At 41.1% G+C, this 18,691-nt stretch overlaps 1 protein-coding gene across 1 annotated transcript in view; it reads left to right on the forward strand.

The window, feature by feature from the left end:
- TARBP1 (TAR (HIV-1) RNA binding protein 1) overlaps nucleotides 1-18,691 on the forward strand; it is a 110,455-nt gene that overhangs the window by 52,624 nt on the left and 39,140 nt on the right. The window contains exons 16-22 of the mRNA XM_006868588.1: nucleotides 2,187-2,382; nucleotides 6,635-6,918; nucleotides 7,025-7,213; nucleotides 8,706-8,896; nucleotides 9,597-9,668; nucleotides 12,933-13,053; nucleotides 16,721-16,831. Of these exons, the coding sequence (XP_006868650.1) occupies nucleotides 2,187-2,382; nucleotides 6,635-6,918; nucleotides 7,025-7,213; nucleotides 8,706-8,896; nucleotides 9,597-9,668; nucleotides 12,933-13,053; nucleotides 16,721-16,831 (1,164 nt within the window). The remainder of the gene's footprint in view (nucleotides 1-2,186; nucleotides 2,383-6,634; nucleotides 6,919-7,024; nucleotides 7,214-8,705; nucleotides 8,897-9,596; nucleotides 9,669-12,932; nucleotides 13,054-16,720; nucleotides 16,832-18,691) is intronic.

Consider the following 18,691-nt stretch of genomic DNA (forward strand, 5'->3'; position numbering starts at 1 on the left):
CTTCGGTGTAGATCAGAGTTGTGAGTCTTCGGCGTGGACCAGAGTTGTGAGTCTTCGGTGTAGATCAGAGTTGTGAGTCTTCGGCGTGGACCAGAATTGTGAGTTTCGGCGTAGACCAGAATTGTGACTCATGCCACAGTAACATTTGTTCTTAAAAATTACCTTATTTTCTTTAGTAATTCACAGAATTACATTGAGGTTAATAGACATAATTGCTTTCAAGGCAACACTTAATTGTATTTCATATGTTGACGATGTCGCTGTGTAAATTTATCTATAGAGATACTTGCTTTATTTGGGGGGCCGGTGCTGCAGGATAATGTGTTGGACTGCAAGGTCAGTTTGATCTTTAAGATCGGCAGTTCAAGCTCACCAGCTGCTCCTTGGAAACCCTGTACAGGGTCACTGTGAGTCAGAACCAACTTGAAGGCACTTAACAACATAAGCAATATGAGTCGAAACTGACTCGAAGGCACTTCACAGACTTGTAGGCAACAGCCTTTGGGCGGTAGAGTACAGTTTTCTCTTGAACTAGTTGTCGCTGAATTTGTTGTTACTGTCATCTAGTGGGTTCTGGCTCACAGCAATGCATGTAGAGTTTCTGAGGAGTGGCTGGTGTGTTTGAACTGTTGACCTTAAGGTGAGTTGTTGTTGTTAAGTGCTGAAGAGTCGGTTCCGACCCATAGCAACCCTGTATAGGGTTTCCGAGGAGAAGCTGGTGAGCTCGAACTGCCGACCTTAAGATGAGTTGCGCAGTGTTTATCCTATAGTGCCACACCAGGGCTCCATGTTGCTGGTTGGTATTATTTGAAATTGCTGCTTTGGTCTAGCTTCTGTGTTGAGGGCTTTGCCAGTACTCCTAGCTTCTCGGTTGGAGTGTATTTCTTCTCTAAGCGTGAACCCAGGCTGTTTTGGTCACCCCTCCTTAGCGTTCCAAGTCCTTGTTGTTGTTGGTAAGTGCCATTGAGTCGGTTCCACCCTGTGTAGAGTTTCCGAGGAGCAGCTGGTAAGCTTGAATCACCAATCTTGAGGTTCAAACCGACCTTGTGGTCAAGAGCTTATCCTACAGTGCCACCCCAGTGCTTTACATTGATCCAGTCCCCCAGTAAACTGTATGAAGCAGATTCTCTTGTAGTTACCATGACTTCCACTTTACAGGTAAGAAAATGAATGCCCGATGTGCGCACAGTCAGACTACTAGTAAATGCAGAGGCAGGATACAGACGTAGACCAGATGGTCCCAGAGTCCCTGTTCTTCCCGGCTTTAAACATGCTTCGGCCCTACAGTTAAAGTAAGACTTACACTTAGGAATGTTGCATGCACATGTGTAGGAGAAAGGTTAAGAAGTCCTTTTTGTGCATACAGCTTCCGTGTTCTGTATGTAACTACTTTCATGTCTTAGTTCTAGGAACCCACTTGCTGAATGAAGAGATCACATTGTCCTCTCAATGTGAATTGCGAGTTTTATTGCTACTTTGGAGTCCTGATACTGTAGGTTAAGCACTGGTCTGGTAAACGCAGGGTCAGCAGTTCAAACCCCCCAGCCACTCCTCAGAAATTCTGTACAGAGTCGCTATGATTTGGAACCAACTAGATGGCATTTGGAGTCCTGGTGTGGCGCTGTGGGTTAATGCGCTAGACTGCAGAGTCGGTTTGAACTGCAAGGTTGGTGGTTCAAGCTCACCAGTCGCTTCTTGGAAACCCTCTAGAGGGTCGCTATGGGTCGGAACCGACTCAACGGCATTTAACAACTAAAACAACAGAAACAACAACATTGTCTCTCTAAATGTGTTTGCCTCTAGTCTTTCACCAGATATGCATTGTTGTTGTTAAGTGCTATCAAGACAGTTGTGACTCAGCGACCCTGTACAGGGTTTCCAAGGAGTGGCTGGTGAATTTGAACCACATACCTTGTGGTTCAAACTGACCTTGCAGTCGAGTGCTTATCCTATAGCGCCACACCAGGACTAATATCCACCGCTGAGTCATGTCATCTTAGTATCCTCTCTCACCTTCTCTTACCCAGACCCAGCAGGGCAGAAATGTTGTTTAGTGGGAGTTTACATACTATGGCTGGAAGAGACATTAGATCATTTACTGTACCACAGGAGGGCATGAATTTTTTTTAGGTTGGCAACCAAGGCCCTTACCAGTTAAGTCAAAGATTGTTCCATTTCCTTCTTAGGAACCAGTACTTGAAGGACAGATTCAGAAAGTGGTTAGTATGGGTGCTTTGGCCATGGTATGTGAGGCCAGTGATCAGAAGCCAGAGCTGCAGCTTGATTCTCTGGATGTGGGACCCGTGGAGACGTTCCTGTCCTCTTTCCAGCTCAATCAGACCTTACAGAAGCCCCGCACAGAGAAGAAGGGCAGGTACGCACGCTTCTGAAGTAAGGCATGCTCGTGAAAGATGGCTTTTGTTTTTCTCGCTCAAGTAAACTACTTTTTAGGAAACTTATTTAGTCTTTGAAGTAATTAGCAACTGCCCAACATTGCTTATTTTTGTTGTTGTTAAGTGCCATCCAGTCGGTTCCCACCCATAGTGACCCTGTACAGGGTTTCCGAGGCTGTAAATCTTTACAGGAGCAGAAAGCCTCATCTTTCTCCAGCGGAGCAGCTGGCAGTTTCGAACTGCTGACCTTGTTTATATAGACGTATGGATTTTGGGAGAAGGTGTTCCACTCAATATAATCATGATCATCATATTATTAATCTCTGTTACTGAAGCCAACACTTGTCTGTCACTTTGTTGAGCTATGCTGACTGTGTTTCTGTGATGCTGGAAACCATACCACCAGTATGGTACATAGCAGCAGAGTGTGTGTACCCATGGTGGACAGGTTTCAGCTGAGTTTCCAGACTTAGATGAGGAAGGAAGAAGAGTGATCAGTTTCCAACTAGTTAGCCACTGAAAACCATGTGAAGAGCCATGGAACCTGGCCGGGTAGCACCAGAGTGTTGACTATTGAAACATTATGAACTGTACCAAAATATTGTCAGGTATAGTAGGAAGGCACTCAAAATACGGCTGGGAAAGAACTGCCTCCTCAAAGTAGAGTTGACTGTGATGATGGGAATGGAGTAAGGTTTTCGGGACCTTCATTGGCTGGTGGGGCACAACTCAAAAGGAGGAGAAACAGCAGTAAACTTTTGTTAACAACTGGAACATGGAATGTACAAAGTATGAATCTAGGAAAATTGGTAGTTATCAAAAATGAAATAAATGGGTAAAGATTGGTGTGTTGCTGCAGGATACTGTGCTGGACCACAAGGTCAGTTTGAACCACAGGTCGGAGGTTCTAACCCCTCAGCTGCTCCTTAGAAGTCTTATACAGGGTTGCTATCAGTTGGAATCCACTCAGCGGTGCTTACCAGCAACAACAGTAAGCTAAAGTGGACTGGTGCCGGTCATTTTCAGTTTGACGATTACATTGCTTGCTGTGCCAGTAACGACAAATTGAAGACGAGTGGCATTGCATTCATCAACAAAAAGAGCATTTCAAGATCTGTCTAGGATAATATCCATCTGCCTATAAGGCAGACCAGTTAAAATCACTATTATTCAGATTTATGTACCAACCAATAAAGCCAGTTATGATGAAATGGAAAAATCCTACCAGCTTCTTCACAAGGAGCTTTGACAGCGTAGTGGATTAGGAGGTGGACTGTTAACTGCAAGGTCAGTAGCTTGAATCTACCAGTTGCTTTGCAAGAGAAAGAGGGGGCATTTTGCTCCTATAAAGATTCACAACCTTGGAAAACCTATACAGAATCACTATGAATCAGCTCTTACAGCCACCACCACCACCACCACCACCAGTATCACTACCACCTTCTTCAGTCTGAAATTGATCGAACAGGCAATCATGATGTATTGCTAATTACTGGTGATTGTGATGCAAAGGTTAGAAAGAAAGAAGAAGGATCCGTAGCTGGAAAATCAGCCCTAGTGATTGAAATTATTCCAGAGATCACATGAGAGAATTTTGAAAGACCATTGACTTCTTTGCAAATACCTTTTTAAAATAATATAAAATACAATTATATACGTGGACCTCACCAGATAGAATACACAAAAATCACATTAACCTCATCTTTGGAAACAGACTTTGGGAAAGTTCCATATCATCAGTCAAAACAAGGTCAGGGGAGACTGTGGAACAGACCATCAATTGCTCATATGCAATTTCAGACTGAAGCTGAAGAAAATTAAGGACAAGTCCACAGGAGCTAAAATATGACGTTAAACATACCCACTTGAATTTGGAGATCATCTCAAGACCAAATTTGATGCATTAGACACTAATGACCAAAGACCAGAAGAGTTGTGGGATGACATCAAGAACATTATACAGGAAGAAAGCAAAATGTCATTAAGAAGACAAGAAAAAAAGACCAAAATGGATGTCAGAAGAGACTCTGAAACTTGCTCTCCAGCATAGAGATGCTCTAAAATAAATGGAAGAAATGAAGAGGTAAAATTTCTGATCAGACTATTTCAAAGGGTAGCCCTAGAAGATGAAGTCAAATATTATAATGAGATGTGCAAAGACCTGGAATTAGAAATCCAAAAAGGAAGAACACAGTCAGAATTTCTGAAGCTGAAAGAACTGAGGGAAAAAATGCAAGCTTCTGATTGTAATACTGAAGGATTCTAAGGGGAAAATATTGCATGATCCAGAAAGCATCAGAAGATGGAAGGAATTCACAGAGTCACTGTACCAAAAAGGAATGGGCAATGTTCCACCATTTCAATAGAGGTAGCATATGATCAAGAGCCAAGGGAACTGAAGGAAGAAGTCCTAGTGCACTGAAGTCCTAGGTACATTGAAGGCATTGATGAAGAACAAGGCTCAGAGAACTGATGGAACAGAAATTGAAATGTTTCAACAAAGACAGTTCTGGAGGCTGTCACTCATTTGTGTCATCAGTGTGGCCAACTGATTAACAAAGGTCCATATTTGTGTGCATTCCAAAGAGAAAAGACCCAACAGAATATGGAAATTATCAGACAATGACATGCAAGTAAAATTTTTGCTAATAATTCAAAATGGCTCTAATAGTACATTAATAGTGAACTGCTAGAATTTCAAGCGAGATTCAGACAAGGAATGGAACGAGGGATGTCAAGGCTGATGTCAGATAGATAGATCTTGGTTGAAAGCAGAGAATATCAGAAAGCTGTTTACCTAACTATGCAAAGGTTTTTGACTGTGTCGATCAAGTCAAAAGCACTGCAAGCTATGAACAACACTGCAAAGAATGTATATTCCAGAACACTTAATTGTGCTCAGAAGGAACTTATACACAGACCAAGAGGCAGCTGTTTGAACAGAACAAGGGAACACTGAATGGTTTAAAATCAGGAAAAATGTGTGCCAGGGTTGTATTCTTTCACCATATGTATTTAATCTTTATGCTGAGCACATAATCTGAGAAGCTGGATTATATGAAGAAGAACATGACATCAGGATTGGAGGAAGACTCATTGATAACCTGTGATATGCAGATGATACAACCTTGCTTGCTGAAAGCAAAGAGGACTTGAAATGCTTACCGATGAATATCAGAGACCACAGCCCTCAGTATGGGTTGTACTTCCATGCAAACAAAACAAAAATCCTCACCACTGGACCAGTAAATAACATCCTGATAAATGGAAAAAAGATTGAAGTTGTAAAAAATTTCGTTTTTTCTTGGATCCACACCATCAACATTCACGGAAGCAGCAGTCAAGAAATCAAATGGCGTAATGCATTAGGCAAATCGGCTGCACAAGACCTTTTTAAAGTGTTGAAGAGCAAAGATGTCAGCTTGAGGACTAAGGTGCACCTGACCCAAGCCATGGTATTTTCAGTCACCTCCTACACATGTGAATGCTGTACAGTGAATAACGAAGACCATAGGAGAATTGCTGCATTTGAGTTATGGTCTTGGAGGGAAATATTAGAAGTACTGTGGACTGCCAGAAGAACAAATAAATCGGTATTGGAGGAAGTACAACCAGAATGCTCCTTAGAAGCCAAGGTCACCAGACTCTGGTCTCCTACTTTGGACATGTTATCAGGAGGAATCAGTCCCTGGAGAAGGACATCAGACTTGGTAAAGTGGAGGGTCAGCGAAAATCAGGGCCTCCCCTGACTAGCTGGATTGGCCTCAGTTCTCCCACGGTCTTCCTCATTCACTGTCCAGCTTTCGCATCCATATGAGGTTATTGGCAGAAGCAGCAAAGATCCTGAGGCTGACGCAGCACCAGGCAGGGTTTCCTTCTGTTGTGAGTCAGAACCGACTCGACAGCATCCAACAGCAGTACACTTCCTGAGAGCACGGCGACCTCGTTTTCAGTGAATTATTTAGGGGGTCTGAAAGTTTGTTTTCAGGGTAGTTAGATCATTGAGGTTAATGTCAGTCCCTTATTTTTTGTGGATGTTTGATTATTGGTGTTGCTAAGTGTTGTTGAGTCACTTCCTGTAAAGGGTTTCTGCGGAGCAGCTGGTGGGTTTGAACCGCTGGCCTGTGGTTTGCAGTCCAGTGCTGAGCCTACTGTGGTTTAAACTCGTATCTGTCTTTTCCTTTTATAAGGGTGTTGGTACATGTGATAGAAATGGAAATAACTGAGGAAATACGGGGAAGTGACATTATGTTTTTGTTTCAGCTTTTTTGAAGAATCATCGTCTTCCCATGGATGGGGGAAAGTAGTTGCGCAGTATGTCCACGATCAGTGGGTCTGCCTCTGTTTCCTGCTGAAAAAATACCATGCTCTTATTCCAACAGCAGAGAGTGAAATCCTGCAGCCCTTTCTACCTGCTGTTCAAATGCCAGGAAGGACTTTGCAGTCTGCATTGGAAGCCCTCACAATTCTCCCTTCTGATCAGGTTCTACCTGTGTTCCAGTGCATGAAAATTTTGGTTCCCAAGGTATGATAAGAGTGAGACGTGACGTGGAGAGTAACTATGGGAGCGGCAGTAGCAGTTTCTGAAATTCAGTGATCCGTGTATATTTCATGGTCTTGTTTCCCACCAGCTCCTGATGTCCTGTGAGGCACTCTGCATGGAGTCTTTTAATGGGGCCTGGAAAATCATCTCTTCTTTAAGCAACACTCAGCTGATATTCTGGTCTAATTTAAAAGCTTTCGTTCAGTTTGTTTTTGATAACCAAGTTCTTACCATTGCCGCAAAAGTCAAGGGCCAGGCCTATGTCAAGATAAAAGAGGTAACTCTGTGTGTGTGTTCTGTCCTGTGATGCAGACTGTTGTGGTACTGTAGGATCAGCACTGGACTGGGAATCACAAGATGAGCAGTTTCTCAGAAACCCTATACAGGGTTGTTGTGAGATGGCACTTAACAACGACAACATACAAGGAAGAAGAGATTTGTATTTGTAACTGTATATTAGGTTTCTTGCTACTTACTCATTCAGCCAACAGTTTTTAAAAAACATTCTTTAATATCATGAGTAAGGACAAGAAATTCTGTGAAAGAAAAAAAAAAAGAGAGAAGGTCTTAACCATATCTGTCTCACAAACATGTTTGGCTCATACAGTGCTTGAACTTTTAAATTAGTTGCCAGTGCTTAAGAACTGGGTGTTTTGTGTGGAAATCTGGGCTTCCCCATTTGTTGGAAAACTAGATGGTCAGGTAGCACTAGCGTGTCTCCTGGAGTGGAGAGGAAGCTGCCCTGTTGAGTGGGGCTCACCCTCCCTGGTTCTCCAGCCTCCACAGTCGACCTTTGGCTGCTCCTTGGCCCTGAACACAGACAGCAGCTGCCTTTCATGACTGCACCTGAGCTTTTCTCACTCAGCGATGCATTTCTCTGAAGATAAATGAGGTTTTTCTTATTACAAGGTCATCCTCATTTTCGGAGGCCTTTGAATCTGTAGCCACAGATAAAGTGGAGAACGTGTTGTTCATAGTGGCCCTGGGTAGGGTTTCCAAGGAGCAAACTGGTGAGTTTGAACTGCTAGTCTTTCAGTTAGCAGTCCAGTGCTTATCCTGCAGCTTCCACACCATAGAACATAGCATGATAGAATTATGGAGTTAAGCCTGCTTCTGACACAATCCAGAACGTGTCCACCCCGCAGTATGTGCTTAGAGACCGTGGTCTTCACTGAATCAGGGAGAGGGAGTCCTTTGCTGGGATGCAAAACAAAAAAAACTAAAATGGTAAAATGTAAAGTGTTCTTTCTCCTTTTTATTCTGCTACTTTGGGCAGTTGCTTTTCATGAGTTTTAGTTAAGTCTCATGATCAATAAAAGTTTCTTTAACTTTTTACTATTGGAAAATGGAAATTTTCCATTCTGAGATTATTGATCACCTTTTAAATTATACTGACCAGACCCTGCCCACTGCCATCGGGCTGAGCTTGGGTCCTAGTGACTCTACAGGAGAGACCAGAGGTGTTCTGTAGGCCTACCAAGAGTCTGAGTCTTTATGGAAACAGACCACCTCATCTTTCTCCAGGGCAGTAGCTGGCGGGTTTCAGCCGTCGACCTTTATGTTACCAGCCCAATGTTGAACCCACTGTACCTCCAGAAGAATAATTAGATTTGATTCGTGATTATGTCAAAACTATTATTTGAGGCCATTCGGATAACTGTTTTTAAACATTTTTCCTTTCTTCTTAATTAAATCAGTCAAACACTGAAACGACCCTTTAAAAAAAAAAATCAATCTAAGGCTAGCCTGACCATTGTATTTTATTTCAGCTTATGTACAAGATCATTGAAATGTCGGCTATAAAAACTGGAGTCTTCAATACGCTGATCACTTACTGTTGCCAGTCTTGGATAGTGTCTGCTTCAAAGGTGTCCCAGGCTTCTCTATCAAGTGCTCAGAGTTACAGTGAACTTGTCCTTGAGGCCTGTGTATTTGGACCTGTCTTTAGGCGTGATCAGAGGTAAAAGGATTGTTGTAACCTGTCATGAGTTAATGTTAAGTACTTCCTCGGGTTAACTAATGCTTCTTTGTCTTGAGGAAGGCCACTAGAGCAGGGGGGTGAACCTTTTGTGTGTCAAATTTATAACATCATTTGCAGGCCATACAAAATTATCAACTTAAAAATTAGCTTGCTATGTTTGGTCAAACATTTAATTAACTCACCACTAATGTGGCACTGTCCTGGTGTGGCGCTGTGGGTTAATGCGCCAGACTGCCAAGCCATTTGAATTACAAGGTTGATTGTTCAAGCTCAGCATTCGCTCCTCGGAAACCTCGTATAGGGTCGCTGTGGGTCGGATACCACTCGATGGCACTTAACAACAAAAGCAGTGTGGTGCAGTACGACCATAAGGTAGGTTTGAACCACAAAGTTGATGGTTCAAACTCACCAGCCACTCGGTGGGAACCCTATATTGGGTTGCCGTGAGTCAAAACTGACTCTGCATTACTTAACAACAACAATGTGATGGCTGGAACTGTGGTTGCCTTGGCAGGGCCAGACCAATTGATTTCGTGGGCCTCAATCCGGCCTGCGGATTGGACATTCCCTACTCCTGCAGTAGAAGAATATAGAATATTAGATCATTTTAACCTTATTTCTTTAATTTTTAATCTATCTAACACCTGCTTTTCTTTATCAAATGCTATTTTATGGAAAGACTTATTCAGGATGTACAGACCTTCATAGAAAACCTTGAAAATCAATGTGCAGCTAACGCTGTTATAGAAAAGTAAGTATGGTGGGTTTTTTCTTGTTGATAAAAATGGGATGCTGAAAATTTAACATCATAAGGGAGTCATTTTCTTTTTTGTTAAGTTTGATAAATGTTTACTGTGAAATCTAATTTATTACAAGTTACTGAATGAGCTTTCAAAAGTATGTTATAAATGTTATTTTCTTGCTAATATATATCTATATATATATCTATAGATTCATACCCATCACTATTTAGTAAAATTTTGTAATCAGAAATTTTCATTATGAAGTCATACATAAATGAGAAAAGGAATTACGGAAGGTCTCTTTCCTTCATACACTATATTCTTTAATCCTTTTGGCAATAAAGCTTAGTACAGCTACTAAAAACTCACACTTTCACAAGTCTGTATATTACGTACAAAAATAGAATTATTCTTGGAACAGCTTCTAAAATACAGACTTATAGGAAAAGACAATTCTGTAGTTCACCTCTGAATTTGTTCTTTGAGGGGAGCTTAGCTAGCTTTTTAAAAAGTTTTAATTTTTCATGTAGCTGTCAAAAACGTGTCTTATTTATAATGAAGGTAACAAATAGTAGTATTCATTTGAATTTTGGAGTTTAGGACAACAGATGACTATTGTGCATGGCTATAGTAAAGATGTTTTTTTTGTTTGTTTTTTTAATTGTGACTTGAGTGAAAGCTTACAGGGTAGAGCATCAGTTTTACCTTCAGCAAATCATACACTTTGTTTCATTACAATGATTATAATCCCTTCCATGTACCATCAGTTAACAGTATTTCTCTCTATTCATTTTAGCTCCTTTTTTTAAAACACTCAGGAATATATGATCATTTAAATCACCAAAGGGCACATTCTGCAAGCCTGCCTCCTGGCCACCAGCTCTCAGCCCCTCTCTTTCCATGAATCTAGAGTTTTCAGCTGTTCCCTCTCTCTCCATCTCTGGTGTTGCTGCTTCTCTGGATAAGGTCTTGTATTCCGCTCGTGCTCTTTGCCCTTGATGGTCCTAGGGTCCTCTGTTTCTGGACTGTAAGATTAACCGCTCCCTTATTTTTATTACAAAACTGCTATCTTTATAATTCTGACAGTCGCAATTAGTCATGATAACAACTATTTAATATTGAATCATAAGAATCTTATCTCCATCTCTTTTAACCAGACCCACCTAGACAAGATGAAAACTATTCAGTGGGGATTCTTATCTTCCCCTGCACACTCTTAAACTGAACTCCCTCTTGAAAACTTGTAAGCCAGTCACTTCGTGCTTTTATTGCCCCCTCATTTTAAGTAACCAATGTCTAAGTTGCCCGTCCCTATTTACCCTGTATACTGTATACAGAGAGGATAGCATTGATACTTGATGTGAAGACTTCTCTGTTGCTATTTTGAGCTACTGCCTCCATGAGTATAGGTCAAGTTCATCAAATTGTAGCAATTTACCCTCATTTCCTTTATCAATTTTTTTTTTTTAAAGCGTCCTCTGATCAAGTTCTGATTATCAAGCCATCAAGGCTAGATCAAATGGGTACTATTTGCAAGTTTGGGTGTTCTTGTGCACCTCTCTTCACTTCATATCAGCTGGAAGCTTCACTCTCAGCTCCAGCCCGCCGTGGCTATGTCCTTGTCCATGGGCTCAAGTGTCCCCAGATATAACCACACTTTGGACCAACCAGCCCTTCCTCTTCTCTCTTTCTTCTCCAGGTCAACAGGAGTCTATGGATCGTGGTTGAACTCAGCCCATTTCTTCATTGCTGCCTTTCCCCCTCTTCTACTCAGCAGTAGACCAATGTGGTCGCCAGCAAGCTTACATGCCTGCTCATGTGTTCCCTTTGAATTCCAGTCTTGGAGGAGGGTTTTTCCTGAAGGGACTTGATTGCTTGCCTTGATGGCTTCTGGTGAACAACTTAACTTGATTGTTCTTGTAGTAGCCCACCAGACTGCCATTTTTGTTTTGGGTTTTTCCTGCTGATCTTTCTTTGAAGATGTATCTTCTGTTGCTTTAGCTGTTCCAGGCTGGTCTGCTTGTCCTTTCTAGTGGGGATGTCCCACCTCAGAAGGTTCTGGATGGGACTCATGATTACACCTAAGGTCTTATATTCTGCAAAGGTTCTGCAAGAGGCCTATTTCACTGGGCAAGATCTAGAACCCCTTTTAGGAATTCCAGTCATTTATAGTGTGAGGACGGGCTTACAAGTTTTCTGTAATCATGTTTCCCAACATTCCTTTCTATCCCATTCAAGTGTCTATTTTACAATAGTAGGCAAGGGAAACCAGTATTCATAAGACAGTCAAGCATCTTAGTATTATTTCCCCTCTTCACTATACCTTGATCCCTGTATCCCAGAGCCCTGTTGTTCCAAGGTTGAGCATTCATCACTATTTACCTCTGTCCCATTTAGTCCATGCAAAGCTGTCTCAATGTTCCCCTGTCTACCTTGTTCTTCCACCCCCTCCCCTACCATAAAGTGTTCTTCTGAAAGTCCTGCCTATGTTTTAAAGACATTCTTTAGTAAACATATACATGTGTACATATTTTCATTGTTAACTGTTAATGGATGTTTTTGTGTTTAGTATAGCAGTAAAAGTGAAGTTTTCTAGTTGATGATTCTGTAATACTTTCCTTGCTAATAGACTAATGATTTGTTATTTTATTAAAAGGACATTCATTCATATCATAACAGTTACCATTAATGATTTTGTTAATTTATCTTTGAGTGTTTTGTTATTAAAAATGCTGGGATGCTCAGGACACACAAAGCTTCCTGGGCTTCGTGTCCTGGTTTGCACCACATTTAGATGCCATGCATTTGTAGTCGACAGAAAACAAACAAGCCGGGCACCACATTTAGATGCCATGCATTTGTAGTCGACAGAAAACAAACATGCCGGGAAGATATTGATACTTTTCCTTGTCACTTGAGCAAGCAGACCTCTGTAGTCCTCTCATGAGAGCAGTTTCATGTGCTATGCTGTGATTTATCCCGAGATCAGATAGTGACTCGGGCTCAGCAGTGTGCGCATGATTTTTCCAAAAGTCGGGATGAATGTGTGCTTAGTCATGCTTTCTGGCAGCCTTCTGTTTTGATATCGTCACTTGTCATCTTCTGCTGTACATCCAGATTTTTAAAATTGTCATTGAAAATGGACCTATGGAATTGTAGAAACCTTTGGGAGGTTTGGGTATTTGTTATAATATTTTGAAACTTAAGTTCGGTGTAGTTTTATATTTTAAAATATATATTTATGTGGTTCTTAATCTTATTTATTTATTTAGTACTAAGAGAGAGGACCATTATGTGAGGATTTGTGCTGTCAAATTCCTGTGTTTGCTAGATGGCTCCAATATGTCCCATAAGTTGTTTATGGAAGATCTTGCAATGAAGCTGTTGGAAAAAGTAACTATGCTTTATTTTACTTTAAATTTTACTTATGTTGTACATTTTACAAACTGAAATCCAGCATTTGGTTCATACATATCCAAATTATTTTTTTTAAATAAATGAAAGCATGAAGTTTATACTCTGTATATTAGTTAAATCTTGATTAGTATTAACCAGTTCAAGGTTGTTTTCAGAGAATAACAGTGTTTTCTATACTATCTAGACGTCTGTGTATTTTTCAGAAACTGGCCCAAACCAGTTGTGTTTAGAGTGAAATGTCCACACATTGTTATATGTAAGAAATCAATCAATAGACAAATTTTAGAAATTGGCATAATGCAGAGAATTTATTTCTTGACTGTGAATCCATAACCAGTCACCTCAAGATTCGCTTCCAATGTAATTATATCTAAATCTTATTCTTATCTGAGTGGATAAAATGTCTTTTTTACGCAGTAAGCATAAAACAAGTGTCGAGATTTGAGGGTTGCCTGAGTCTGTTGTGAAAGGACAATATGGTGTCTGCAGTAAAGTGGCCCCTGCCCCTTTCTTACTTAAAAGGACAGGGAGGACTTGAGTTTTCTAATCTCTGGGTTGGACACTTGGACATAACGATGGCTATAGACTTTACCTAAGTTTAAATCTATTAAACTTAATTAAGATAGGAGTATTTGTTGTGCATTTATTTTTGGAGGTAGCAGGTTGGCTTTATTAAAAAACCTTAGGAACTTCTTTTTAACTGCAGAAATTCTGTGGTCAGGGAAGGTGTCCCAGAGGACATGATGTTTGTTTGTTAAAGGATGAGCAGAATTGAAAATGGTGGGTATAAAACACAATATAAGCTGTGTAACAGAAACCTTTTGAAGGAAAGCAGAGGAAGAAGGAGAGGGGTAGTTCTTTAGACAGAGGGTCAGATAGGTGAGGACAGTGTCCAGATGGTGCCCCGAGTGGTGGACGCTAAATGGAGGCTTAGACTGAGCATTCGACTCCGCCAGAAGGCAGCTACTGGTCACCTTGACAAAAGGCATTTCGGGGAACTAGGATGAAAACCCCAGTAGAAAACAGGAATTGAGTAAATAGAGATAGAGTGTATGGGCGTTCTTGAGGGAGGTTGAGGGAAGGGTCTTTTTAAAGATGGCAGATAACTGAAGCATGTTTGTTTGTTGAAGAAATGAGATGGGGAAATGGTGACCGTGGAGAAACTGGGGATAACCACACAGGCTAACCACTGGGATGGCTATAATGATAGCAGTAATAGTAAAATCAATAAGTAACGCTTGTTGGCAAGGATGTGGAAGAGCTGGAACTCCTGTACATTAGTGGTAGGAATACTGCAGCCCCTTTGGAAAAATCAGGTTGCCCATCCTTTAAAAGTTAGCATAGAGTTGTCGTGGTGGTGGTGGTGTGCCATGAAGTCAGTTCTGATTCATAGCGACCCTGTACAGGGTTTCCAAGGCTGTAAATCTTTACGGGAGCAGAAAGCCCCATCTTTCTCCTGCGGAACAGCTGGTAGTTTCACACTGCTGACCTTGCGTTTCACAGCACGACTCATATTCACTGACTCAGCAATCCCATTCCTAGATCTGTGACAGATACACATACGTTATGTCAATAACATATGTTCCTACAAAAAATTGCACACGTATGTCCATAGCAGCATTATCCATGATCACCAAGAGGTGGAAACAACTGTCCATCATTAAAGGGAAGTATTACAATTTAGTTTCAATAACTTTGATAAACCTCTGAAAGGAATGTATGGACTTTTCTTTATAGGAAAATAGAGAAGATTGCATTCATTTCTAGAGAATTTGTATCTATTTTCTTGTTGAAGTAGGGATACCACATGGTTGAAGTAAAAAAATAATTTGAATTAAACATTTGAGGAAAGTAGAAAATATTTTAGACTCTCCTTTCAGGACTAGGAATGGGAGCAGAATAGAATAAAGGCAAGATGATTGTCTCTCACGGTAGTTCTTAGTGTCTCCTGTGGACCAGTAGTATCAGCATCACCTGGGGACCTGCAAGGCAGTTAGGTTCCCAGGTACCATCCCCTATCTCTGGGTCAGAAAACCTGGGATGGGGGTGGGCCAGCAATTTAGTGTCCAGCTCGAGTTAGAATCCATGTTTTTAATTAAATCAAGGTAGGTGACTTTATTTCTTCCTTCAGCAGTGTGTGGTAACCTGAAAGCAGGGCCAAAGAATACAAGACCTCTCAGTTGGTTTAGAAGTAGAGAATATACAAAGGATGTGAGGTTGTGGTGAAAAGAATTGAATATATTCTTAAAATTTTATAGAACTTCTTCTTGAGATCCAGGTGGGGTAGGAAAGGACATGAAACTAGGAGAGGATTTGATAGACTGGTAGAATAAAGTGAGTAAAATTGCCTATTTAACGGAACAAGTAGAAGAACAGAAAATCCTGAGTTGAAAAGGAAATTTTAGAGGCAGAGCACTTCCGTGTGCGCACAGTGACTGTAGACCAGAGTAGAACCTCCCCATAGGCTTCCCAGTATGAACGCTTTGTGGAGCAGATCACCAAGTCTCAGAGCAATTGGTCGGTCTGTTCACACTGGTGACCTTTTGGAGTAGCAATCGGGCGGGTTAACCTGTGTGCCACGCGGTCTCCCTGGTGTGACGTAATGGCAGGTGCAGTGAAGTCAAGATGCTGCTTTTCAAAGCTTGTATGATCTATCCTAGTCATCTTCCTGGTTGCACAGAGGCTGAACCACATGTGAAACCTAAAACCACCTGAGGCAAAATGAAATGCCCCAAAAGAAATGTGGTAACCCAGAAAACTTTTAGATTTCAGGAGCCATTAAAATCTATACATAGGGACTTCAAAAAGTTTGTGGGAAAATCCCATTATCTTTCCATTGTGTTTTTTACTAACTTTTTCAAATCCCCACGTATGAATTTAGTTAATCTCATACATTTTATTCATATTCAAATACACAGAATGAGGCTGTGGAGGAAGAAAGATCTTGAGGGAGGTGTAAAGTAGATAAGGATCAACCTACATCCAGTAAAGATGGTTTTGTAGCTTGTGTATGACGATTTCACCCTTAAGGCCTTTGAAAGTGCTCCCTCTTGAGTTCAATTCTGATTTAGCAGCTCAAGCAGACTGACTGACTGGGCAACAAAAAGACACCGTGTGGTTGGCTGGAGGAGCGAGAGCACGCTCTCTGGTCACGTGGAAATGCCAGTGCTGCTGGTTCTGTGTTTCATTTCATTTATGTCACAATGGTGTTTGTACCAAGTGGCAGATAATGGTGTTTGTACCAAGTGGCAGACACCGTTGTTCCAAACTGATACAAGACACAGGACACAAAACAAGAAGTGCCCCAATAGTTACGTTGTAAATTGTGTCAGATTCCTCAGAATCTAGTCTCTCCTCTGTGGCTCATGTGTCCCTCTACTCTGGCCACGAAGAGGATTATTTCCATGATACAGAAATGTTTCCAAAGTAGTAGAAGTGAAAAATGTGTTCCTCAATAGTCTATACTGAATTGGTTTATTGTATAAATTCTAAATTTTTATTGGGTAATTTCAGTAGAACAAGTAGATTTAGTATTTTGGGGGAAAATAAACCCCTATGTCCAATTCAAATCTTTTCTATTTAAAGTTGTGATGGATTTTGTTTTCATTGGTCATAGCAGTGATTTAATATTGATTCCCTCCAGGATGAATTTGTGTCCAAGTCCAGAACTCGCTACTATGTGAATTCTCTGCAGCACAGAGTGAAAAACCGAATATGGCAGACAATGCTTGTTCTTTTCCCCCGGTTGGATCAGGTATAATGTTCATTACATTTAAGCATAATGCTTTCATAGGAATAAATTATTATGTAGAAATTGTCATTTGCTGTTTTAAAGTTGAGTAAGTATTCTACTTAAACTTTATTAATTTCCCTTTGTAATAACTCGTGGGAGCTCGGCAGCTCTGTACAATAAGCCACAAGTTCAGCAGTTCTAGCCCACCAGCCGCTCCACAGGAGCAAGATGAAACTTTCTGCTTCTGCACAGATTACAGCCTCAATCTATACAGCATCACTATGAATCGGAACTGACGCAACGGCAGTTAATAACTAACCTTAATACTGAAAATGAACTTATTTAGAAAGTTTTTAATAGAGAGAATACTAAATTAAGCAATTAGGTATTGTAGAAATAAATTGGAAGCCTGTTTGCATGACCTCGTTTTACAGGTTTTTAATATTTTAAGGTAACATTAGCTGTTTAAAGTCTCAAATGTAATTTAAGTAGAAAATGTAAATACTTGACTCTTAATTATCCATGGCTAAGTTTTTTTGGTGCAAGAGAAAGATGAGGCTTTCTGCTTCTGTGAAGATTTACAGCTTCAGAAACCCCTATATTAGGTCACCATGAGCCGGAACCAACTCCACAGCACTTAACATTTTGGAGTGCTAGTGTTTGGGATTGTTTGTTATGCTCCAGAAACCATAAACTGGATCATTTTGAATCATCATTTTTTATGCTTGATGGGGTTTTTTGCCCTTAATTTCATGTTAGTAGTATAGTGGTTACGAATGGGGCTGCGAACCTTAAGGTCAGCACTTGGAAACTCCCAGCTGTTCCGCAGGAGAAAGATGAGGCTTTCTGCTCCCGTAAAGATTCACAGCCTCAGTACAGGGTCGCTATGGGTCAGAACCGACTCCACGGCACATAACCACAACAGCAGTTTAGGAGAAGCCAAGGTCTCTGTCTCTTACAGCAGAGTGTCTTTATCCAAAGTTGCCTCTCCTCTTGCACGAGAAAGCAGGGAACAGTCGAGTGCACTGTCTGTGTAAGCTCCCTAGCTGTCTTTGTACATATTCCTCTAAGGAAAGGGATCATCAGCATGGGGCAGTGATGGTATGTGACTCATGCAATTTTTAATAGTTTTCTTTTTTAAACTTTTTATTGTGAATTGAGTGAAGATTTACTGACAAGATCATCCCTTTTGCATTAAAACGATTATGCACTGTTTCACCTCAATGATTGCAGTCCCCTCCATGGGACAACAGTCAATCCTGCTTGCACTCTGGTTCCTGTTTGCATTCCACCCACCTTCCCAGCCCTCCTCACCTTTGTCCTAAGGTCTGTGTGGCTCTTTTGATTTTGAATGATTGACGGTTCCTTCATTCATAGTGAGCACACCTTACTAGCTTGTTGTCCCCCTGTATATCTCATCTACTGCTTCCCTGAAGGTTGAATCACGAGAGTGAGGTCCTGTCCAGACTTGAAGGGTGGTTGAGGGCTGTAGTCAAGATTTCTCCAGTATCTTCTTGACAGTTAAGCCCAGTCTCTTTTTATTATTATTATTTTTTAAATAATTTTGAGTTTTGTTACACATATTCCATCGTTCTGTCCGGGACCTTCCAATGTGATCCCTTTCAGAGCCGTTGGTAGTGATAACTGGGTACTAACTAGCTCTTCTGGTCCCACAGTGCTGGTGACTGATGTTCACATGGTCCATCAGTCCACTGGACTAAGTGATTCCAAGCATCTTCAATTCTCAACACTTTTCTTTCTTCTGCCCATGGAGAGACCAGTAGCTGCACCTTAGACAGCTGCTCATGAACTTTCAAGATCCCAGATACTACTCACCAGAGTCGGGTGTAGAACATTGTCACTGAGGACTATGCTATGCCA

This window comes from Chrysochloris asiatica, unplaced genomic scaffold (assembly GCF_000296735.1).
Source record: "Chrysochloris asiatica unplaced genomic scaffold, ChrAsi1.0 scaffold00119, whole genome shotgun sequence".
Classification (NCBI taxonomy): Eukaryota; Metazoa; Chordata; class Mammalia; order Afrosoricida; family Chrysochloridae; genus Chrysochloris; species Chrysochloris asiatica.